This window comes from Gopherus flavomarginatus, chromosome 1 (assembly GCF_025201925.1).
Source record: "Gopherus flavomarginatus isolate rGopFla2 chromosome 1, rGopFla2.mat.asm, whole genome shotgun sequence".
In the NCBI taxonomy this organism is placed as follows: Eukaryota; Metazoa; Chordata; order Testudines; family Testudinidae; genus Gopherus; species Gopherus flavomarginatus.
Genome location: NC_066617.1, coordinates 25,739,383 through 25,764,913, shown reverse-complemented (window position 1 = coordinate 25,764,913; position 25,531 = coordinate 25,739,383). Strand labels below are relative to the sequence as shown.

At 41.5% G+C, this 25,531-nt stretch overlaps 1 protein-coding gene across 12 annotated transcripts in view; it reads right to left on the bottom strand.

Moving 5' to 3' along the window:
* The window catches only part of MAGI2 (membrane associated guanylate kinase, WW and PDZ domain containing 2), a 1,116,388-nt gene that overhangs the window by 48,457 nt on the left and 1,042,400 nt on the right, over positions 1 to 25,531 (bottom strand). For 7 of the 12 annotated variants that reach the window (XM_050936782.1, XM_050936773.1, XM_050936776.1 and 4 more), the window contains 4 exons: positions 10,664 to 10,849; positions 6,473 to 6,662; positions 1,908 to 2,148; positions 689 to 832 (listed from right to left, as the gene is read on the bottom strand). In XM_050936782.1, coding sequence (XP_050792739.1) covers positions 689 to 832; positions 1,908 to 2,148; positions 6,473 to 6,662; positions 10,664 to 10,849 — 761 coding nt within the window. The remainder of the gene's footprint in view (positions 1 to 688; positions 833 to 1,907; positions 2,149 to 6,472; positions 6,663 to 10,663; positions 10,850 to 25,531) is intronic. The other 5 variants (XM_050936783.1, XM_050936784.1, XM_050936777.1 and 2 more) reach the window with 1 other exon arrangement.

Genomic DNA, 25,531 nt, shown 5'->3' with positions numbered 1-25,531 from the left:
TTTTGTTACACTCGGTGCACTGATGTGGTTATTATTACTATTTATATTATAACAACACCTAGAAGCTCCAACTGAGTTTGGAGCTCCATTGTACTACGTGCTATACAAACAAATAGTGAAAGTTAGTTCTTGACAAAAATATATTAGAATTTAAGTGGATGAAACAACGAGAGGTGAGACAGAAGTGAAATGACTTCCTCAAGGTCATAAGCGCACAGTAGAAGAGCCAGGATTAAAACCCAGGTCTTTTGATATCCAATCCATTGTCCAGCACACTAGATCACCTTGTCTTTGTATTTGGACTACAGAAATAAATAATTACTCTGCTATTATATTTATTAAGAAAGCAACAAACTCTTCATTCCTTGGAGTTTCTAAGATGTCTAGATATGAATGAAAGAATATGGAGAAAAATGCAAAACAAAGCAATCAAAAATGACATATTCAATCCACAAATAAATTACCTAGACCTACTGCCTATTTAATGTAATTGATTCAGTTCTTGTTAGGCCACTTAACAATATGAAAGTGTCTGTCCTTTGTTGGACAAGTATTATAGGAGTTCTATCTGATCTTGTCACAAAATATAACTGTTTCTTACATGCAGTGCGCAAAATCCTCTGAAAAAATATATATATTCCTTAGAATGTATGTTATGGAGCTGTTTCAAAAGAGTTAAATTACTTACCCTCATCCTTCCATTTCTTATCGCTGGCCCATCTTCTGCTAATCTCAGCACATACAAATCCATTTTGTATTCCCTTCCTCCTCGAATACTAAATCCAAACCCTTTGGCTCCCTTCTCCATGTCAACAGTGAAATAATCAAAATCCTGTATAGACACAGAGAATAAAAATAAATTAACTATGTGAATGGTTTTGTGCACATTAAGGAAAAAAACACAACCAAACCCTTTGAACATATGTTTGAATGTGGAATTACCCAATATTCTTGTACGAAGAAGTCATTTGAAAAATATATTTTTACATAGGCAACAGATATGTACATATTTACATGGAGACAGTATGTGTGCCTGCTTTGAAAATATGGCCCTAGAAGTGAACTCTATGGAGAGTTGACCTAGGAATGTGGTGTTCACTGAGGATTTCTGGAAACATAGACCATGTGCCTCTTGATTTGATAAACTTCCTGACATCTGCTTTTTTCCCCCTTATGCAAGGAAAGGGGGAGATTTTTTAACCCAAATTTGCACCAGATCCTTCAGCCCTCATACCCATTAGTAAACACCACTCATGAGAACATTCCCATTTAAATCAATAAACTACTAATATAAGGCTTACTTCTGGGAATAAGCATTGCAAGATTGGGCTCTGTGTAAAAAGAGACATCTGGCTAATTTGTGTATAGATTGTTTCTGCTGGCATAGATTATTTCACATCAAGTCAAAACACACTCAAGATTGATCTTCTGAAAAAGGAGAAGCTTCCTTTTCAGACACAAAGACATAGAGATATTAGTAATTTTTCTGATTATAAATAAGGTATGTCTTCTACAGTAGCAGAAAGATGATAATTTATGTAGAAATTCCACTGAACTGGATACAGTCAGAGTTTATTGATTTAGGGATGGATTGTGCCTTTAAAGCACAGCCTGTGGTAAAAGACTATTTATGTCGTTGGTATACAGTGGTTTGAGAAGAATAATGTTCTGGAAAATGCGTTTTCTCATCATTATTTGAACTCCCCCAAATATAAAAAAAATAGTCTACCTGCAGCTGTAACAACAGTATTATAAATAGTGTTATTTTAGTGTAAAAATAACAGCACTTTACAAGCATTAATGAAGTTGGAATTAATTTCTTCTGCAAAAAAATAGAAATCAGAATACAAATGTTCAGGTCAATTTAAAGACCCTGCTTTCAGAGCTGTGATTATTTCACTTTGTACCTGGGGCTGCCTATAATCTGACAGAGGATATTGCCTGGTGTCAGGAGAATGTTGTCTGTAATCTATTAAAGGTGGCTGCCTGTAGTCCAGAGGTGGTGGCTGTTGGTAATCCACTACTGGAGGATGCCTGTAGTCTAACGGAGGCTGTCTATAGTCCGCTGAAGGCTGCCTGTAGTCAGTAAATGGAGGTTGTCGGATGTCAGGTTTCACATCCTGTCTTGCTTTTACTTCTGACCTATAACTGAGTAAGTTAGAATGATTATTTTAGTTCTTTAAATCTGCATAATACTAAAAGAATTTGCAGAAAGGCATTAAATTCAATACTGAGAGATAAAAAGCAAATGAAGAGCTATAAAATTGTGTCAAACTGGGCTGCACTCAGAGGCAGATGGTGCACTTGAGATGAGCTTTCCAAGGCACAAATTGAGGTATATTAAATTAGAGATTACTTTTGAAAATTTGGCCCTAAGTGACTTGTCCAAGGCAGTACAGTCTAATTTCCCCATAGACCTCAGTGGGAGCAGGATTGGGCCCTAAATGGCAGTGATAGAACCCAGGAGTCCTGACTCCCATGTACCTTGTCTAACCCAAAGACCAAATTTCACAGAAGAAAAAAATAATACAAAGCAAAAGACTGAATTTGTTTATTGCTTTTCCAGAACTTAGAGTGCAGCAGACTAAATAAGGATTTAAAATATTGAAGAGATTCAAAGGTTTACAGCCTCTATATTTTACTAATGTCAAAAGCTATTTTTTTTTTTTTGGTGAACTCTCAAATTCAGAAACGGACATTTTCTTTGTACCAGCCATTATCTGGCTAATAGAAAGAAATCATTGATATAGTATCCATTAATATAGTGTACACTAAGTGCTCGGATTCACTGCAAGATCTTATGGTAACAATTCCTAGTAAGCCATTCTAGGGTTTAAATACAGATCTAGCATATGATGCATATTTATGAATGAAGGCAACAGAATTTGGTTAATAAGAATTTAATAATATATACATATTGTTTTAATTGCTAACTAGTTGAAAGAAGATGCTAACAATCTTCTTTGTCTGATGTGTATTTCAGACTCTGCTCTAATAAAGTTTCAGCGTACCTAGTAATGACACTCACACCATGAAAGGGGAATCTGTACTGGGTTTTCAAGGAAAATGGGTAGTTATGCAAATAAATGCACTGAACATGTGGAATTAATCTGAGCATTGTTTTCTGTCTTTGTTCATTTTTCCCTGGAAATAACTTGCATAATGTGTTAGATGGCTTTGTCTTAGGCTACCACATAGACACTTTATTGCTACAGTACACTTCTGTAAACTAGTCATTCCCAGCTACAGTTTCAACTAGACAAAGAGAGGTAAGAGGGAAAATGATTCGAAACTTGAAGAATTTTCACAGAGGTTGCAAACATAGACCTGACATATATACTATTAAAACTTGTACAAAGTATTCATAACGGGGCCTGCTTTTTTATATGAAAGCTTCTTATCTTCTTTACTTCTTTAGTATATTGATTCCATGTAACAAGGACATAGAGGATCTAGGCTTATTGTAATATTGAGTCTGTTTAATATAAGAAAAGTAAATTTATTGCTTGTAATTTAAAAATATTAAATATGATTTAGGACTTCTGACTGACTGATACAGAACAACAACTTTTTTTCTGGTGAATGACTATATAAACAAATTGTAACATATTAAAAATGGGTAAAATACTACCCAATGTCAGCTAATAATAACAGAATTATTTCTGGAACACTGGACAACTTAACACAAGTTCACAATATACTGACATATCAGTATCCCAGAAGATCATGCTGTGCTATACACAAGTTATAACAATAATATTTTTTGTTGAATATGTAAATAGGTGTGTTAATGCATTTACCTTACTGGACATTCAGTAACACAGGGGCCAGATCATCCTTTAAGAACTTAAGAAAATTAATATAATTTATATGTCACAAACTAAGGTCCCAATCCTGCAAACATTTATTACCGAGCATTGTGCTGGTCAATGGGACTTCTGATGGGGCTTGAAAAGCATTTTTAGGATTAGGTTCTACAGTTACTTTAGCAGAAGCATGTATCTTTCTGGAGCTGGTGCTGTCAGGCAAGCGTCTAATGAAATGTAAGGAAAAGGAACTTGAAAAACTGTATAAGTCAGTGTGTGACTGGCAGGTGCAATCACTGCTTACTCCAGGTTTTTGCAGGACTGGCAGGTTGCTCAAACAGTACAGTATGGAGCACCACTCCAGCTGCATGGTTGCAATGCCACTGAATGTAGGGGTATAAGGACCAAAATTCACGGAGTGCTCTAGTGATCTGGCCCATGGAGTGTCTGTTCCTGTATGGTGGACCACAGGGGAGTCTGCTGAGAACTCAACTCTTGGCAGCACCGTCTCATGCACTGTGTGGATAAGAGAGAGGAAAGACTTCCTGGCTGAGGGAGACCCAGTGTCCTTGCTGTGCAGGGAGATGACTCGGGACCGGAATTTAAAACCCATCCCCACTCCCAAGTAATATCTATATGGTGATACCAGTAGAAATGCAGGAGAAAGGCATTTTGGATAAGTAAATATTAGGGCTATCAATTAATCACAGTTAACTCAAGTGATTAACTCAAAACAAATTAACTAGATTAAAAAAATTGATCGTGATTAATTGTAGTTTTAATCACACTGTTAAACAATAATATAATACAAATTTAAATTTATTATAAATATTTTTGACTGTTTTTCTATATTTTCAAATATATTGATTTCAATTACAACACAGAATACAAAGTGTACAGGGCTCACTTTATATTATTATTTTTTATTACAAATATTTGTACTGTAAAAAAGATAAATAAAAGAAATAGTATTTTTCAATTCACCTCATACAAGAACTGTAGTACAATCTCTTTAGTGAAAGTGCAACTTACAAATGTAGATTTTTTTTTGTTACATAACTTTGCTCATAAACAAAACAATTTAAAACTTTAGCGCCTACAAGTCCACTGAGTCCTACTAGTTCAGCCAATCATTAAGAAAAACAAGTTTGTTTATATTTACAGGCGATAATACTGCCCACTTCTTATTTACAATGTCACCTGAAAGTGAGAACACGTGTTTGCATGGTACTTTTGTAGCTGGCATTGCAAGGTATTTACGTGCCAAGTATGCTAAACATTTGTATGCCCCTTCATGCTTTGACCACCACTCCAGAGGATCTGATTTCATGCTTCTGTCATCAGTATGGAAGTAGGACTGAGTGGACTTGTAGGCTCTAAAATTTTACATTGCTTTATTTTTCAGTACAGTTAAGTTAAAAAAAATCTACATTTGTAAATTGCACTTTCACAATAAAGAAATTGCATTACAGTAGTTGTATGAGGTAAATTGAAAAATACTATTTATATTTGTAATAAAAATAATAATATAAAGTGAGCACTGTACACTTTGTATTCTGTGCTGCAACTGAAATCAATATATTTGAAAATGTAGAAGACATCTAAAAATCTTTAAATAAATGGTATTCTATTATTAACAGTGCAATTAAAACTGCCATTAATCACATTTTTTAATCTCGTGATTAACTGCAATTATTTTTTTAAATTATTTGACAGACCTACAAATATGATTTGTGTATTAAGCATAGGTGACTTACAGGGCATAGCACCTCATCTACAATAAAATGCAGAAACTCTGGCACTGGCATTTATTGTTTATGGGTCATGGTCTGGCTGAGGTACATTACTGAGTCAAGTTTAGCATAAAGACTGACAGTATAATCAGTTTTATTTGACAAGCCATAAAATTAATCCAATGACAAAATAATGTTGACAGAAAAATCACATAATGTAAGAACTATTGTATTATTCCACAACCTAAATCTATTTCAAATACATTCTGATCTTAATGTAGCTGGTCACAACACTCTAGATTCCCTCCTAGCCCACTAAGTAATACACTGTATCATTTCATTCAAACTAGGTCATATACACAAAAAACCATACATGTATTGAGAGCTAAACTAGAGAAATCAGCTGGGGAAAAATCAGTTTGCTGTAGATAAAATCTGTTGTTGAACTGAAAAATATTGTACTGACAACAGTGCTTTACAATGCAGAAGACATGGAGGCGGGTGTGAGGGTTAAAAAGAAGGCCCTTTCACCAAGAGCATACTAGATATAAATGTGTTTTGTAAATGTCAGGAACATAAAAATGAAGTTTATTAACATTGAAGTTATGAGCAAGAGATACTAGAATATGCTTTAGATCTCTGGCAAAAAATATCATGCCAGTAAATAGTTCTGAGAATCTGAAGTTTTAACACAGCGCTCCTTATTTCGGGAAAGTTTTGATCCTTTTATAGACCGATGTCTCTCACACATGTAGGTGAACGACACTTTTCAGTTTAATTTACCACACAATTTATATTTTATAAATGTTGCCACTCAGATGTTGGCAACAGGTAACATGATAAGTCACAGTAGTTAGAAACAGAGAGAAGCTCGATTGCATCAGGTCTCACACTGTACCTAAAGGAAGCAGAATGTGGAGCAGCTGCTCTTACCTGTTTTCATGCCCTTGTAACTGCAGAGGTTGTGGAGGTGGTGGCTGTGCTACGGGACTGTGGTGTGCTACAGGGCTCTGCTGTGCTACTGGACTCTGCTGAGCCATCGGGCTGTGTTGCTGTGCCATGGGGCTCTGTTTCTCTGAGCTTGGTGCTGAAGCTGGACTGTTCAGCTCTGCATAATGGGAAGCTGGAGATTAAAGAGCTGTCACAATGTGGCATTTAATAAAGGGCGAAGGTAGAATAATAATTCTTGTAACACTTTACCTCCAATTATTTATGTTTCGTTGCTTTTATTATCTTGACTCATAACCTACTGGACTTCATTTGATCTCCTCTGAGATCTATAATCTTGGTCACTTTTACAACTCTGGCTGACAAATCTGTTATTTAAAACTCAGCTGAACTGGGCAAAGAGCTGCTGTGGTTCATAGTTTCTTTTAAAAGCCTATAAATACTGATATTTGGAAACATTTCATTTTGGGAGACTGAAGGATCTTACTGCTTTCATTAGTTATGAGATGACAAACTGCTGCAACAAGATTTAAAATGCTTTTGTTTGCTCCTGCTGCTTTTGAAGTCAAATGGAGTTTTGAGCTGTCAGGTTGGGTAATGGACAGTGGAGCCAATCTTTATAAATACATATTAACCAACTCTCATTATCATTTATATCACAATAGCATACAAAATATCCTAGGAGCTCTACAACTGTACACTGTAGAAACCCAGTCCCTTCCCCAAACACCCAACATCTAAAAAGACACAGGGTAAGGAAAGGCATACAACACACAAATAAAGTGCTAGACTGTGGATTTGCCACAAGCAAGGGAGCCCAATCTGCCTTCAGATTTCCCCTTGCTCTGGGTTGAAGGAAGAAGCAATACCCTGCACTAGGCTTATATATGATACAGATAATTTCCCCCAATGTCTGGGATGTACATTTACGTGTGTGGGGGACAGGAGTGAGGGAGAGAGTGCCTGGACTCTGCTCACAAGCAAAGAGGGGATACAGCAGCTCTGCCGAAGCTACTTATTCCTAGATGCTACTACACACAATGTGCGTAGCTGGTGTAGGGACATGCTGGGGCCCTTCCTCCCATTTGCAGCTGGACAAGTGGGGCCATGATCTGTCTCAAACTGATCAGTGAAAAATTCAGCACGTGTTTTAAAAGGGTTGGTGTGTGTGTAATATATATATATATATATATAGATGTAGATATAGATATATCTATAGATATATCTATATATATATATATCCACACACCCCCATACACGCACCTGTACTTCTAGACCAGGGGCGGCTCTAGGTATTTTGCCGCCCCAAGCACGGCAGGCAGGCTGCCTTCGGTGGCTTGCCTGAGGGAGGTCCCTGGTGCCGTGGATTCAGCAGCATGCCTGCGGGAGGTCTGCCGAAGCCGTGGGACCAGCGGACCCTCTGCAGGCATGCCGCCGAAAGCAACTTGCCTGCTGCCCTCACAGTGACCAGCAGAGTGTCCCCCATGGCTTGCCGCCCCAGGCACACGCTTGGCATGCTGGTGCCTGGAGCCGCCCCTGTTCTAGACTCATATATATATATGTACATATACACACACACAAACTGTCCTCAACAGCTGTCTATTGAGCCATTGCTAATCCTTTTATAAGGTTAAGTGGAATTACTATTGACTAGTTAATTTGATCTAGGGCTTTTTTTCTTAATTTAACAATTTCCTATTCTCTGTTTATTCAACTTTCCATAACAATTGATTCTTTTATACCTATGACTATTTTCAAAGTTTGAGTCTTTTAGGATAATTTAATTTTTTTAAAATGTTTGTCTAGTTTAGGACAAATTGTCAAAAATACTTCTAAATTTGCATCCAAAAAGTTTGAGGCTGAAGGCATAAGCAGCACTGGTGTGTGTACATTGCATATTTACATGTCTACAAGCACAGTTTGCATGTGCAAGTGTGATTTGTGCTTCAAAATTTTGGAGGCTGGTTTAAAAATATGATCCCTCATGCCTACGCTAGACACACATAAACACCAGCCAAATCATACATTAATGCTACTGCTTAGCATTTCTATAGCACTTTTCACCTGAGTGCACTTCACGAAGCTATTAGATACTATTACCCTTTTTATGAATGGGGAAACTGACATTTGAGGTTAAGTATGTACCTAGTGTCAGTGAGTCAGTAGCAGAACTAGGAATAGAATCCAAGCCTCATCATACCTGTGCTGTAACCTCTAGAACAGAGGTGGGCAAACTACGGCCTGCGGGCACCGTCCTGCCCAACCCTTGAGCTCCCAGGCAGGGAGGCTAGCCCCGGCCCTTTGCCCTGCTGTCCCCCTGCCCCCCAGCCTCAGCTCACCGTGCTGCCAGTGCTCTGAGCGGCGGGGCTGCGAGTTCCTGCCGGGCAGTGAAGCAGTGTGGCTGGCTCTGGCCAGGTGGCACGGCTGCCAGTCCTGCTGCTCTGAGCGGCATGGTAAGGGCGTGAGGAGCAGGGAGGTTGGATAAGGGGCAGGGGGTCCTGGGGGCAGTCAGGGGACAGGGAGCAGGGGGCAGTTAGATGGGGTGGACGTTCTGGTGGGGGAGCCAGGGGGTTGGATAGACATGGGAGTCCTGGGGGGCCTGTCAAGGGGCGGAGGTGTGGATAAGGGTCGGGCCAGTCAGGGGACAAGGAGCAGGGGGGGGGGGTTGGATAGGAGATGGGGTTCTGGACGGGCAGTCAGGGGGTGGATGGGAGCGGGGTCCAGGCTGTTTGGTGAGGCACAGCCTTCCCTACCCAGCCCTCCATACAGGTTTGGAACCCCAATGTGGCCCTCAGGCCAAAAAGTTTGCCCATCGCTGCTCTAAAACAATCCCTTTTCACTAGCAGCTCCAGAGTCTGCCCATGTTGCAGCACTCAACATTTCAGATGTGCTTCTGCTTTTTCTTGTCTATGTAAATTAATCAGTGTCACCAGAGGTGGACCTATTTGCTAGCATACATTTTTGTTAGCTAAATGCCTGTACAAGGCTGCTTTCAATGGCATAGCATAGATTATACACTATATAACCCATACCTGAAGAGGTTTACAAAACAGATCTCTGGTTAATGTATGCCACTAACTTTAAATCTCCTTCTGAACAAAAGAAAGAGTCTGAACAAATTTGAACTGGATGTATGGCTCTAACTGCTATTTGGAACGGGTGAATGCTTTAAGGAGTATCTGCTAAGAGGAGATGACCTGTGCTCTTCCTGTACATCTAGGTGTTTCTCCACATTGAATTCATTTACTGACATACGGGCAGCATTATCCAGGGCCAGTGTCTGCCAGTTTCCTCTATATACCAGTAGCAGAGCATTATACTCAGTATGAGTTAAGCTGATAGCCCCGTCAGAGCTGAAGGTCATCCAAATAGCACATAGATCAGCAAGTAATCTCATTGGTTTCTGTATTTGACATTCCTATCCACACTAGTATTCTGCTACTGGGACTTAAAATCACAGTTTCATTAATGCAATGGAATTCATATACTAGCACTGCAGCTCTTTCAACCTAAATTACATGAAGCTCACATCGAAGAAACTCCACTGATTGTTTTGCAGGGTGATGCCCACAATAATGAGTCTGTTACCTTGTCTGCATCTGACAGACTGAGCCCTTTGGAGCTTGGTTCTCCCCTACCTTGCATAGTCACTTATATCTGTGAAAAACAGTATCAAAACAAATTTCTCCCTTCACTCCAGTGGTGGCATTTTACATCCACTTCTGCAGTCACTCACTACAGGTATAAATGAATACACAAGATGACAGTTCGTGAGTCACTTATTTCCCACTGGCTAAGGACTTGATTTTGTTCTCTTACACTTGTGAAAATAAGGAGTAACTCAACTGAAGTCAGTGGAGATCAATAGTATAAAAAAGAGTGAGCTCAAAATCAGGCCTTTTAGTGAGTATTTTAAATCCATGTCAGAAGGCAGTTCTTCCACAAGTCCATAGCACACACACTGCAGTACTCCCTATATCATTAGGTTTCTTTAGGTTCTTTGAAACATACAACCACAATTAGATTGTTTTAAAGAATTCAGATAATATTCTAGCTAGTTCTAGGGTTGCAGCTGTAACCTTTTTGTATGCGTATGCAAGCTTCAAAACAAAAACTCTTCAAACTAGCTGGAGGTAACATAACTTTCTTCCCGGGCTTTAAGGCATAATTACTTACCCTCCTGAGGAATGATGCGAAGTGTTACACTAAGACCTGCATCTTTAATTAGCTTCACAATATCTGCATGAGGCATGTTAATGATAGACTGGCCATTCACAGCTAAGATCCGGTCTCCGACTTTTAGTTTCGTACAGCGATCAGCAGGACTTCCATCAATTATCCTCCCTATTTTATGGGGTACAGCTAGATAGGGAAAAATATTGATCGTTAACAAATGTTACAGTAGGCAGTGGTATCCACAGACAAACAGATAGCCACATTTTCAGGAATTTCCCAGGTAAATTAAAAAAAAAAAGGTGCACAGAGACAGTTATTATTTGTATTGCTATTGTGTCTATAGGTCCCAGTGAGGATTCAGTTCCCTCTTGTGACAGGTGCTGTACAGACATGAAGTACAAAGACAGTCCTGCCTCAGAGTGCTTACAAACTTGGCAGATGATAAGATGCTACAAGAGGGCAAAACAAACAGATGTGGGGAATGGCAGGAGAATGTAACAGTGAAAGTTAAAGTTAAAATTTTGCACAATAAATAGTAATCACACCTGGCCACATTCCTCTCAATGTACAGAATTTCTTGTATTTTTAGATTTTATTGTAAAAGTACAACCTAGAGATTATTTCCTTTATATTCATATTTTTTAATTATGGAAAATAATTTGAATAGACGCATTCAACATACTGTTCTCACCCCTTCCTTATATACACTCAAAGACAAAATGCAAATCATACCAGGGATTTATTGCAGTTTGCATATTCACACGTCAGCATGAATGGACTGTTCCAGTGTAAGCAGTGTATGGCACATATATGTGCACTATGCATATACACATATGTAAAGTCTAGTCTTATAACATTTTCAGGTCAAACTTGTTTCTCTGTTTACTGCCTTCCCCTTCATTCTCTAATTCTTTCTGTGTTCCATCTCATTCTCCCCCTCACATTTTCTTGTCCTGTGTCTTTTCCCTATTTCCCAATGTTCTGTCCAGCTCTTTCGTCACTCATCTTTTCTTGCTATGCAATATCTGCTCCTTATCTCAGATCATTTTGCTTATTCACTAGATCTCTTGTCTACAGCTATTCCTTTCTCTTCTTGTTCCTCAGCCCACACTCACCAATTTCACTTCTTTTCCCTTTCCATTACACACACACACTCACTCCAACGTAACTTAATTATCTAACCTGGTCCCATCCCTATGCATAGTGTCTCCCAGACACCCCATACCTATGTCTCAGCACCCTTAGCACAGAATTCCTAGGTCTCACCACCTTCCTTCCTCTTCAGCAGAGGTGGCTGTTGGAAAGCTCCCCTTTTCAAGCCCATTTGCATGGTGTGTGAGCCCTTTGGATTTTCTCCTCCTACCTACTTGCTGCTTGCCCGCCTTTCAGCTATATCAAGGGTGGATGTGACTTCCAGGCCTGCTGAGGAGGCCAGCCAAGGCTTGGAACACAGAAATGATGATCCATGGACATGGCACAAAAGCAATGCGACCCACTCTCATTGTTAAAGGGTTTGCATTTTGTGGGGGAATAATTTGTTATCTCTAGAAATCAGGTGCACTATGCAGTTCCAAATCCCACCTATCCTTTCCAACATGCAGAAGGATTGTTTAACTGGGCTGCAACCCATCATTTTCCCTTTTTCTTTATTCCAGAGATGTACCCGAAACAGTTTGGTAAAGAGCGACTCAGTAGTGTTGTGTTATTCATATGCAAAGGGCAGGTAACTATTGATAACAAGCATCTCTACATCTCTGGACAGCTGGATTTCTGTTCAAAATCTGGGTGGCTAAAGCACTATCTGTTATATGACACTCACTGCCAGGTATCTGAGCACCTTAAACGCTTTTATCCTTACAACACTGCTGGAAGGTAGGGAAATACTGTTAGCTCCATTTTACACATGGGGAACTGAGGCAGAAAGGCTAAGTGATTTGTCCAGGGCCGTACAGGAAGTCTGTGGTGGAGGAATAACCTGAACCTATGGCTTCCCAAGTTTGTGGCCTTACCACTGGACCATCCTTCCTCTCACCAAAGAGTGAGGCAGCCAGTAGTTATCGAGGAGAACTAAGTGGTTTATTATTAATGGTTCCAGGTTTAGGATTAAACTGGCAGGATTTCTTTTCCAGAACCCAAAATCTCCTCCTGATTTTTTAGACACATGTCCTTTGATGGCCAGTCACAATTCACAATCTTATCTGAGTCATTTGCTGATTACATTGCACCACCAATCGATCAGAAGGTTTAAATATTTTCAATGCAAGCTAATCTAGTCTGCTAATAAAAGGTCTCCTACTGGCCACTGAACGTCAGCCAGCACCACAGCAATAAAGAAGTGGCATGAATTCCTACAGTAAATTCTCAATAGCTGCTCCAGTCTCCAAAACATCAAAAGAGACCATTGAATTCCTGCCATTGTCAACAACGTAGTTTGAAGTTTAGAGTCAAATCTGAATGGAGCAACCTGTATGGACGAGGTCATTAGTGGTGCATGCATAATTTCTTTTAGAGAAATTATCTGCTTTGATTTAAAACCTAGTAACTCCTGAAAATGAGACTTGCAAAATAAAAAGTTTTAAAACTTGGAAACAAACCAAACCCCAGAATTTACTGTTCATTATGTGCCTTGTTTTTTAACTCAAATTTAGCCGACGATTCCTAAAATTCAGATGATCCATTTATTATTGGGCCTCCCTAAACTACTTTTTAAAGAACTGGACTAGATTACAAAATTAATGAAGCTATGTTTATTTATATCAACTAAGGATCGGGCCCATAATTTGGATGTTAGTTCTATAATGTAAAAAGGCTGGGACAGAAGAACAATTGCTTTATTGCTGTTTTCTTTACTAAAATCTATATTTTTTATGCTAGCAACTAAAGAGAACTGTACAGAGAAAAAGATACATTTACAAACATTTTTACAAATATCTTAGCATTCGCTGCTAGTATAAAATGAATCGGTAACAGAAGATATGTTCAGAATAACAGTGTCCACAAAACAAAGTTAAAATTCCCTTTCCTTTTATAAAGGTTCACTGAGGTGACTGTACAAACTCACCTTGCACATTGCTTATGCAATCACAATTCACAACCCCCCAATGCAACTTCTGTTTCTATTATTGAAGAAAACACTATTCATGCCATTCAAGCCCTTTCTGAAATGCAGCAAATCATTAATTTTCTGAACTGGAGATAGAGGTAACTACTCTGAAACTCAATCCACAGTCAGACTGCATGCTTCTTTAACATTATGCTTCAATCTAGAATACAAATGTAGCTATAGCGTTAGTAATTCTGACACAATTAGAAGAAGAAGGCTAACGGCATATTGGGCTGCATTAGTAGGAGCATTTCCAGCAGATCAAGGGAAGTGATTATTCCCCTCTATTCGGCACTGATGTGGCCACATCTGGAGTACTGCATTCAGTTTTGGGCCCTTGCTACAGAAAGGATGTGGACAAACTGGAGTCCAGTGGAGGGCAACGAAAATTATTAGGGGGTTGGGGCACATGACTTATGAGGAGAGACTGAGGGAACTGGGCTTATTTAGTCTACAGAAGAGAAGAATGAGGGGGAATTTGATAGCAGCCTTCAACTACCTGAAGGGGGGGTCCCAAAGAGGATGGAGCTCGACTATTCTCAGTGGTGGCAGATGACAGAACAAGAAGCAATAGTCTCAAGTTGTAGTGGAGGAGGTCTAAGTTGGATATTAGGAAACACCATTTGACTAGGAGGGTAGTGAAGCACTGGAATGGGTTACCTATGGAGGTAGTGGCATCTCCATCCTTAAAGGTTTTTAAGGCCTGGCTTGACAAAACTCTGGCTGGGATGATTTAGTTGGGGTTGTCCTGCTTTGAGCAGGCAGTTGGGACTTGATGACCTCCTGAGGTCTCTTCCAACCCTAATCTTCTATGATTCTATGATTTTATGAACTTGGATACTTGCAGAATGCACCGTTGCTTGGGAAATACAGACCCATAGGGTGGCATTTTGTTTGAAACCTTTCTTTACATTAAAATCTAATAGATTATGAGTAATCACATTTTGTACAAAAATACAGAGTTTATTCTGCCACTGTTGCAGATGCATAACTTCCACGTGTGTATACTGATGGAAGACTAGATACCCAAAAGAAATAAAACTGCAAATTGACAGTGAAATAATTTACATTTATGAAGTACCTTTTGCATCAAAGCACTTCATAAACTATATACTGAATCTACAATAACAATTTAACCTGTGACTGAAATGCGGCCACCTCTGGCCTGGAATGCCACAGCTGTATCAAATTCCTAAAGCAGTAGTACAAAACAGATCAGAAAGCGAAGCAGCCTCTTTGGGGAATTTAAGTAGGAAGAAAGTACTTGGACTATCTAGGCTGGAATTTTGCTAGAATACCCTGGCTAAAATTCCTGTGCTTGCCATTGCTAACCTAGAGATGATACTGTCAATAGCACAGGGTCCCATAAAGCTATGCACCGTTATTGGTTTGGTACTGATTCAGAGGAAAGCGTGCTTCTTATTGAATAACTAACATACCTTCACTAAGCTACGCCATGGAGGTCTCTCATCCAAGCAGTAACCAGGCCTGATGCCGCTCAATTGATGTGACCATAGCTGGAGATAACAAGGCTACCGGACATGAGAAATAAGTCTAATTCAATTGTAAATTGGGAGGAGGGAGACAGAGGTGAGTTTAGTTTGTTGCTTAAAGGTTTACACACCACTGCAAAACTTTTACACTTAAGTGCTATGTATTAGATGGGAAAAAAGTGACTTTCAGCAGCTGTTAGAAACAGTGTCCTGCCTACAAAGGTAGAAAAAATGCAATGAGAGTGCTGTTCTGATAACGTAATGCTTCTATCTTGATGCTTCTTTGGTACACTGTTTTGTCACCTGATATCTGTAAGATTCTCTCCAATATGTACCGTTTAATTAAGCTTTTGTTAAACTGCTAGTTTTTTTCTTAATTCACTTCTTGATAGTTACTTTTGTCCAAACAAAACAATTTGGAACCTATGGCTTAAAAAAAATGCACAAAACACTTTAGCAGGGGATGAATGTTTCCACTTGTCTTTGAAGTTCTTTACTACTCTGTTCACCCCATTGTATAAGGAATTAAGTTGAAGCAACTCTCCAGATATTTTTCTTTTGAACCACAGTGACTCTGCAGTCTGAGACACATTCTGCAGAGAGAATTCTATCTTCTTGTCTCTCATCATTGCGGCAGCCGGACTGTAATTCATATTTTGCAGATGTCCAAGCCTGCAGCAGTCATGGGGGAATATGGTGACACATGGTTTTAAGAGCCCCACTTTGTTTTTGGATGAATACATGCTCATCCCATTCTAAAGAGTGATAAAAGATCCGATGTAGCTTTCTTTTGAGGGTAGGTAACTTTATTTGTGCCATCAGATCCCACAGCATATAACCTACATGGGTGAAAATTCATGCTGAAATATATGCTTTATATAGGTCAGTGCATGATTAATAGTTAGGAATATGTGAAATGAAGGTAATAATAATGTATGAAATATGCTCTCTCTCTTCAGGTGGGTGTATTTTCCCCCCATTAATCTTAAGTCCTCTCAAAATGTGACAGTTGTTTCGAAGTGATAGTCGTGTTTAAGCTCTTAAGGTCTCGTTAATACGTTTATTTATTTTTCAGACCAGTCTGTTCCTCTGCCTTCACTCAGTGGGGTTGAGCATCCAGGGCTCAATCCTGCAAGGTGCTGAGTTTTTTGGCTCTGATACAGTGACACACTTCAGCATGTGCTTCACTGTGTGAGTAGTTCCATAGGCTTCAGTGGGATACTCACATGGTTGAAGCTGTGTTAGACTGAACAGGGCCGCCCAAGGGGAGGGAAAGTGGGGCAATTTGCTCCAGGGGGCCCAGCGGCAGTCCGGATCTTTGGTGGCATTTTGGCAATGGGGGGGGCCCTTCAGCTGCTCCAGGTCTTCGGCGGCGGGGGGGCCCTTCAGTGCTGCCGAAGACACGGAGCGACTGAAGGGCCCCCCGCCGCCGAAATGCCGCCGAAGACCTGGACTGCCACCGGGTGAGTATAAGTGCCCAGCTACCCCGCTTTGCCCCAGGTCCCCTGAATCCTCTGGCAGCCCTAAGCCTGAACTGCGCTAGAGTGCTAATCAGTACCTTGCAGGAACTAGCCCTTAGATATCCTAATTAAACTCCACCTGCAGTTTCAGTCTGATACTTTATTTTATTTCCTGAGCCAGGCCTCAATCCTGCAAAAGGATCCTAAACCACAGACCCTTAACCACCCCACAGGGTCCAGTTGATTCGGTCAGAGAATAGGGCTTGGGCCCGTAGACCTCTTTGCAGGGTAGCAGCTTTGTGCTGTTTTGCAGTGTTGCTCTATCCTGTTAAGCAACTGCCATGTTCTGTCCTAGAGGTGGCTGCTATTACCCTAATTTGCCAAGCACTTCAAAATGAAAGGAATTATTAAAAGTAAGATGATGTATTTTATCATATAATAAAATGAATAATCTTATTATAGCTAGAAAGGATTATTTGCTGAGTTTGATAGTTGTCCTTTCATTTTGAGTATTGCCATTTCTCTCTTTTAACTTTCTTTGCTCTAACTACCTTGCTACTTTGCTGTTGGTAGCCCTCAGCAAAACAGGCTAATACAACCAGACTTGGATTAGAAAAAAAAATCAGTTTTCACTTTACAAATCTTTTATGGCAGAAAATTATCACTTTGGTGACATTTACAGAAAATTGGCATTGTGAGATGCAGTTGCTGAAAGTCTGTAAAAGTTTAAGAAAATTGTAGTAATGTAGGAAAATTACATAACCAAATAGACAAACAATAAAACAAAGAATAAGCAGCTGGTACTTTAGATGTGGTACCATGCTAGCAACAAGGTTCCTATCAAACAAATCTCCCTTTAAAAATAAAGTCACATACTGTAATTAAGTGAACCTTTACAACATAGAACTAGTTCAGTGAACAAGCCAAACTATAATTAGCAACTACATGCCCAGAGCAACATACAATTTTTAATGTAGTTACATTAAATTCTATTTAGTGTCGGTGACAGAGGGTCTATCAAAAAGGGTTCTGAGTAAATACTAAATATCAAATACATTTGTAACCAGTAAAATATTAATAGTGCCAACTTAGCAACTTTGCACAATTACTGTGAAAATTTACTACTCTGGGCACAAAATCCACCCACATGCCCTTTATCATGCTGATTGGGTTAGTGAAAAAAATCATATTTTGCTTTCCCATTAAAAAAAATTATCCATCCAGTGAGTGAAGCCATAACCCCAGATCCCAAAGTGGAGAGGGAAGCTTGCACTGGAGCATAGCAATCTTACAGAAGTGGCAAATGTGCTCACAAGAGACCTGACGTTTCTGCTGCCCCTCTGGGAGCTTGCAGTGGGCCCATCCCCCAGCTTTGTGCCCCTGACTCCCACCCACAAACAGGGAGATAGGGAGGAACCATGCTAAGAAAGCTGCCCTCCTATGCTGCTTAGGCCTTTAATTACCTTGGCCAGTTCTTGGGACCTCCTTCTTGGGATAATCCTCCTCCTCTATTGCATACCCTCTCTCCTCTGCCACCGCTGCCTCCTGCTGCCCCTCCAGCTTCTCTCCCCCCAGACTGCGCAGTGAGCAGGGGCGGCTCCAGGTATTTTGCCGCCCCAAGCACGGCAGGCAGGCTGCCTTCGGCGGCTTGCCTGTAGGAGGTCCCCGGTCCTGCGGATTCGGCAGCACGCCTGCGGGAGGTCCGCCAAAGCTGCGGGACCAGCGGACCCTCTGCAGGCATGCCGCCAAAGGCAACCTGCCTGCCGCCCTCGCGGTGAGTGGCAGAGCGCCCCCCGTGGCTTGCCATCCCAGGCACGCGCTTGGTGTGCTGGTGCCTGGAGCCACCCCTGGCAGTGAGAGCCTGATAAGCAGCAAGCTGCGGCTATTGTCAGCAGGGTTTTGTGGTGCTGGATTCACAGCACAAGCCACAGGTTGTGTGTTGCGCTCCAACTGCCCCCAGGGATCCTGCTGACACACTCTAGGTACCTAGAGTGCATTAACGCAGTCCAGCATGGTCTGCATGTAGCTAGAATGCAACATGCAGCCTGTGGCTTGGGCAGTGAATCCAAAAGCATTTCAACCCCATTCAAATTTTCCATGGCTTGCCTACTATCAGACCCCCACAGTGCAGTCTGTGCGTGTGCCAGAGGGGCAGTGGAGAAGAAAGCCCCAGCGGCCACCCTATTTGCTGTGTTTGTTGGACCTGAGTGATGGTGAGTGACACACACATATTTTTTTACATACGTGTGTGTGCGCACATGCTTCATCTTGCAAAATTAGTAGATTTAAACCCAAATTACTAATTTCATAATTACATTAAAATCAGGGTGATTATGAAAAAATTAGAGAGGGTGGCATCTCTGCAATTTTTGCAGAATTTGTGAAGTTGGCCAACGAAGTCACTGAAGGGGTGCCTGGAGTATTTGCCTTTGGAATACAAATTGGCCTAGGACCCACTGCTATACCAGTGCTTGATGTCTGTCCTGGCACAGTGTGATGACTAGCACCAATCAAATATAAGGAAAATCAAGACAGGTCTTGAATTCTGAATTTAGGAGTCAAAGGGATGGGACACATTTTTAACATAACGCTGATTAAAAAGTGTGGAAGATCTGATTTAGTTTACTGATTTATTTACAGCCCTCTGTAAACTATTTTATTTTTAAAGATATTTAGTAACATTTCTAAGTTTTAAAGATAAAACTTTTCTGTACCTCTGCCACAAAAGATTTTTTTAAATTTCATGTTTTAGAAAAGGCAAAAAAAAATCCTGGAGTTGGTTATACGCTATGATCCATATGCTTGCTTCAGCTTGATGCGCATATACAAGGCCAGAACAGACCCTTGGTGCTAAATAAAATGCTGCCTTTCTCTCTTCTCTTTCCATCTCTTGCTCTCTTTATAAACAAAAATAATGTCTCCTGACTCAGATTCACAAGAGCCATACTGAGCTCCAAGTAATTTCTCAGCATGCCCGCTAGAAACAGCTGAACATTACAAGCAGGTGTTACCAACAAGTAATGTTTCTCACATCTACACATGCAAAGTTCTCTCATATCCTCTCTACTCCCCGCCCCAACAGTTGAAATAGCATTGTATAAAAAGCCACTAGGCTATTTTCCCACTTTTTTTTCATGTACAATAGTTAAACATCAGAAGTGATCACAGGAAGGGGAAAAAAATCAAATCTCTACTGTATCTATTAAATCCTCTGGCAGATAATAACTTTTTGCCATATTTTCTTAATGTAAATGGAAACAGAAACTAAACCAAGCAAATGAGCCCTCCTGAGCCAGCTGTCCTTTCTAATATGTTATACAGTTGATCACATGAATATTTATTGTGTCCTCAATTCGCTATAGGTGACAGTTTTCTTTCAACCAGCAGGCCCCAGTGTATCAGGTTTTAATTTGGAGAATATAATAAATGTAAAAATCTGAATTTGTTATTTTTACTGAATTAAATTCAGTAACAATCCCATCAGGCTTGCTGAACCTGTGCACAGAAGGGCTTAGCATCCAACTTATCTGTGGGAATTGGCAGCATAGGGTGGGACCAACTTAGTGATCTGTTCAGGCGGGAAGGAGGCGAGCTTGCCTAGTGTTAATAAACACTTATGAGCAGTGTTTTCTCACATTTATAAAAATGTAAAGTCTAATCACATCTTTCTGGCAGTGCAAGCAGTTGCATTTCATTGTTTCCTTGTTACTGCAAGTGAGGCTTCTTCATAAGATTTATTCAAATAACAAAAGATCAGCTTGACTGGTATTTGGTTCTGTTGATCCCCTGAAGTCCTGTGATAAGAACGCTAAAAAAAGAGTGTAGCTATTGCAGAGTGATCTCCTCACAATAAATCCCTTCCAAAAGGCCTATAGCTCTTAATTCTCCCTACTGTAAAGTGTGGGCCCAATTCTATACAAAAAAATGTGGAACCAACACATGCTGAATGTAATCAGTCACCCATTCCATTTTTTGTCTTGGGCACTCTTGTCTTTCTGTGTATGTGTGTATTTGGGCTGCAAATTCTTCCAAGAATGGAGCTTGTTCATTCTCTGTACAGCACCTAACACACTGATTTCTTTAGAAAGAGTTTCCAGTAAACTATGTATGGAGAATAAGTATTATTAACTATTTCCAGAGAAATTGGAGAAGTGGTGATGCTTGAGTCAACGGTACTGTGCCAGGCATAATTTTGTGAGAATCAGCATAATTATAAAATGTAAATAATGATTCAGTACAGAAATTACCAAAAACAGTTTTGTAAAGAAAATATAAGGTAAAAAGGCCCTAAATGGGTTTTGTGAACATTTGTGATGGTTTTCTTATTATCAAAGGAGTTGTCGGTGAAACATGAAGACATATCACTATGTGCCCATGACTATTAGATTTATAACACGTCTTAAAACAGACCCTGAATAAGAGACAGACAGACAGAGGTCTCTGGTTTCTCACAAAATGCAGGCTTAACTGACGCCTATAAAATCCAAGATAAGCTTCTGAATGACTACAGAAAACAGCATTATAAAAAAGTTAACTTCAGACTTAGAGTTTCTTTGAACTCCTTGGGGTTTTGAGATAAAGAACAGCTTTAATGACTGACTGATGAACTTGTGTGTGTGAGATCTGAGACTATGTTTTGTGCCCCCAATTCACCTGTACTTCTTAGTGGGTAACAAGGTGCCTCTGGATCCAAACCTAGGAGAAAGATTCACCTCTGACAAATCTCCAAGCTTTTAAGAGAGCTGAAAATCTAAAGTGTAAGATGTCTGTCTATCCCTGCCTGGATATCTTTGAAAACAGCAATGAAAAACCATCTCCAATGTAATTACACAGTGGAACATACTTGTGATTTATGAGCAAAGAATCTAGTTTTCCATTTTGATTTTTACTTATTTTAAGAGTTTACTTTTTGGCTGGTTGCCTTTTAATCTGTAAAACTAGGTTACTCTACATAGTTTGAAGCTAAAATTGGTTGTTCATGGCAAATTACAAACATACAAATTAAAAAGAAAAGAAACAATTTTAAAAGCTTAAGTGAGACAAAAGAGATTGCTAATGTTATTGAAAATTCTTCACTGTTATTCTCAAGCTTCAGTTGCTCACCTGGCCATCCAATATCTTTGGAGCACAGAGCATGCAGAATGCTTCCACACTACTTTCTTTAACATATGTGGGCCCAGTCCTGCAACCGTACAGATGACTAGTCCATTTGGAATGGGTGGGACTGCTCATGTGTGCGAGTTTGCAGGATCAGGATCTGTCAAGGAAACATTACCATGTTTTTGATGAACTCCTGGGGAGTCAATGGGAGTTCTTCTATAGACTTCAGTGGAGCCAGGATTCCACCCTCTGTTTTTATCAGTATTTCTTTTTGGAAGTTGTTCATAATAAAATTAGAATCAGTGTTTGTTAGTTGGTGGCTTTCAGTCTAAAATGAAAATGAGAAACCACATTTATGGTCTCCAGACACTCAACTGACAGGGAAAATGACAGAAAAACTATTACTTCAGTTCACAGATTTTTGATTAATTACATTGGCTATCTTCCTAAGAATAAACAAAAAAATACTCTTTTTCTCCAAAGAGACTAGATTTTACAACTGAATAGAACTGATCAAAGATTTTCCACTGACATTTATTTTTTTGATGGAAAATGGTTTTTCAATTAAAAGGAAATTTTCACCAAAAAATTAAGATTTTGTAAAAAACAAGGGTTTTTGACCAAAAAACAAAGTCTTCTCAGTTTTAAAAAGATGTTCAGTTTTCAGATGCAGAAAACTGAAAAAATATTAAGGTTCTGGGTTTTCAGGTTCTTCACTAAAATTAGAAAAAATGTCAACAAAATGACATTTTGTATAATTTTCATCTAAATTTTTCATGGGGTGGGGGAAGTATTTGCCATCCAGCGCCACGTGTAATAAACTTCACTTTAGATTTTGTAGACCTGAGAAACTGACTTGTTTCCATTCACATCTTTTTTCACCAAACAATGCTTTCAAGCTTCAGAAACTTCTAATTAAAGGGCAAATCCTGCCCATAGCTTATGTGGCTAGGTACACCTCCCTAAGGAGAAGTGCACCGGTGTGGTTCTGCTGCTTTCTCTCTTTCGATAAGTTCTGGGGTGCTATGCAGGCAATGCACACTCCTGCATAATGTTGAGCTAAATGCTACTGTGGCTCTCTGTATAGCAGCAGGAAGGGCAAAGAGAAGGTCAGGTATAAGGGGAGTGACTGGCAGAGGGGCAGAATTGCTTCTAAGACAGGAATAGGCTCTAGTGTCTTTTACCTGTCCTATGTACATCTGCCTAGATCCCAGCCTGGTCCTTTGAGCTCAGCACTGGGTAAAGGATTTGCTCCTGGATGTATAAGTCAAAAAGGGTTCTTTATGTATACATTTTTCATTTATCTGAATTTAAAGCATGGCTGACTTTGTGTATTACCCTGCTTTACCCCAGTGTAATCTCTTTCACTCTACCCTTGACATTCTGCCTCCAGTCCAGCTCTGTCCCCATCTAAGAATAGTAATTTAGTGAAATATAATCCTGCGTTGAATTAAAGAGCATTTCAAGTATGATTTGCCAAAGAAGAGAGAGACAGAGAAAATTTCTATGATTTTCACTGCACAGAAGAAATGTGCCATGAGTGTCGGGTGTTTTAGCAAGTACCAACTTGTCCAAGAATATACTCAGGTCTAAAGATTGCCTGCAATCTATATAATAACAATTCTGTTCCTGAATAAAGGCTATATCCTGCCCTCCTTCTGTGCAGAGATCAAGAGTAGAAAATAGTCCTTAGAGCACGGGTTGGCAACCGATGGCACGCGAGCCAATTTTTATGGCATGCTGGGGCCTGCCGGGACCCCAGTGTGCCATTAAAAATCCTGCCCACGCGGCAAGCTGCAGTCTCCGCGCTCCAGGGCTGGAGCACCGGGCCGAGTGCAGCAAGCCGCTGGCCCCTCCCCCGCCTTCCCCTGGAGCCCTGCCGCCGCACGCAGCGCTCCGGGGGTCTGGGCTGCCAGCTCCCGCGGGACAGCGTTTGGCTCCGTGGGGAGGAAAAGACGCTCCTCGGTCACCCGGAGCCCCGCCGCCTCGCGCAGCCCCCCCCGCCCCTCAGAGCGCTGTGCGCGCAGCTGCAGGGCTCCGGATCAGCGGGAACCTCCAGATCAGTGGGAACCCAGCGGGTAAGGGGTCCGGGTCCACGAGACGGTGTTGGATAAGGGTTGGGGGCAGTCAGGGGACAGGGAGCAGGGTGGGTTGGATGGGGGGTGGTTAGGGGCGGGGGTCTCTGGAGGGAGCAGTCAGGGAGTAAGGGGGGTTGGAATGGGCATGGGAGCCCCGGGGTCTGTTAGGGGGTGGGGGGTGGATAGGGGTCAGGGCAGTCAAGGGACAGGGAGCAAGGAGGGTCCTGGGGAGGCAGATAGGTAGGAGGGGTCTCTGGAGGGGATGGTCAAGGGACAAGGAGCTGTGGGGGTTGGGAGTTCGAGGGGGCTATCAGGAGGTAGGGGTGTGGAGAGGGGTTGGGGCAGGCACAGAGCGGGGTGGGGGTTGTATGGGTCCAGAGTTCTGGGAGTCCTGTCAGGGGGCAGGGAGTGGTTGGATGGGGCATGGGAGTCCAGGGGGTTCTGTCTGGGTGCGGGGGTGTGGATAAGGGTTGGGGCAGTCAGGGGACAGGTAGGGGGTAGGGTCCTAGTGGGGCAGTCAGGGGACAAGGGGCAGGGAGGCTTAGATAGGGAGTGGGGTCCCAGGAGGGGGTAGTCGCGACAAGGAGCGAGGGGGGTTGGACGTTCTGGGGGGGCAGTCACCCAGCCCTCTGCCCTGAGCCCTGACCCCCCCCCCCACACCCAGCCCTGAGCCCTGCCCTGAGCCCTGTACCACCTAGCTCTCTGCTGACTCCTTCACCCCCCTGCATGACCCCAGCCCTGACTCTGGCACCCCCACACATACCCAGCCTCCCTACTCTGACACCCACACCCCCCTCACATGTGCCTAGCCCTCTGCCCTGACTCTTGCATCTCCCACATCTCCAGCCTCCCCACCACACACATCCCATACCCCCTGCACATGCCCATCCCCATCCCCACCCAGAGCACCAAACGGGAGCTCCTGCACCCCCACTCACATTCCCACCTGAACCCCTCACACCAAATGGGAACTGCCCAGGTAAGTGCCCCCACACCCCAACCCTGAGCCCCCTCCCTCATTCTAGCTCCTGGCCAGACCCTTCACCCCCAGCCCTGTGCTCAGTCCACTCCCACCCTCAGCTCAGTGCAGAGAGAGGAAGAGAATGGGCCAGAACCAGGGAGAAGGTAGGAACCCATTGTATGTGGGCAGGGACAGGACCCCAGACTGGCAGCAGGCTGGCCGGGATCCCAGCTGGCAGGAGCCGGCGGATGGAACCCCTGAGCGGCCATGAGCTGAGCCACTCAGCCCACTGCCAGTTTGGGGTCCTGGCTGCCAGACCCTTCCCAGCTGGGGTCCCGGCCGCAGGCCCCACTCAGCCCACTGCCGGCCTAGATGAACAGAACCCCAGACCAGCAGCGGGCTGAGCGGGCCGGCAGCGTAAGATCAACAGTTTAAATGAAGCATCTTAAACATTTTGAAAACCTTGTTTATTTTACAATACAACACTAGTTTAGTTATATAATATATAGACTTGTAGAAAGAGACCTTCTAAAAAATATTAAAATGTATTACCGGCACGCGAAACCTTAAATTAGAGTGAATAAATGAAGACTAGGCACACTACTTCTGAAAGGTTGCTGACCCCTACCTTAGAGCATTTGATTAATTTCTACAAAACAAAGATACGTCTGGT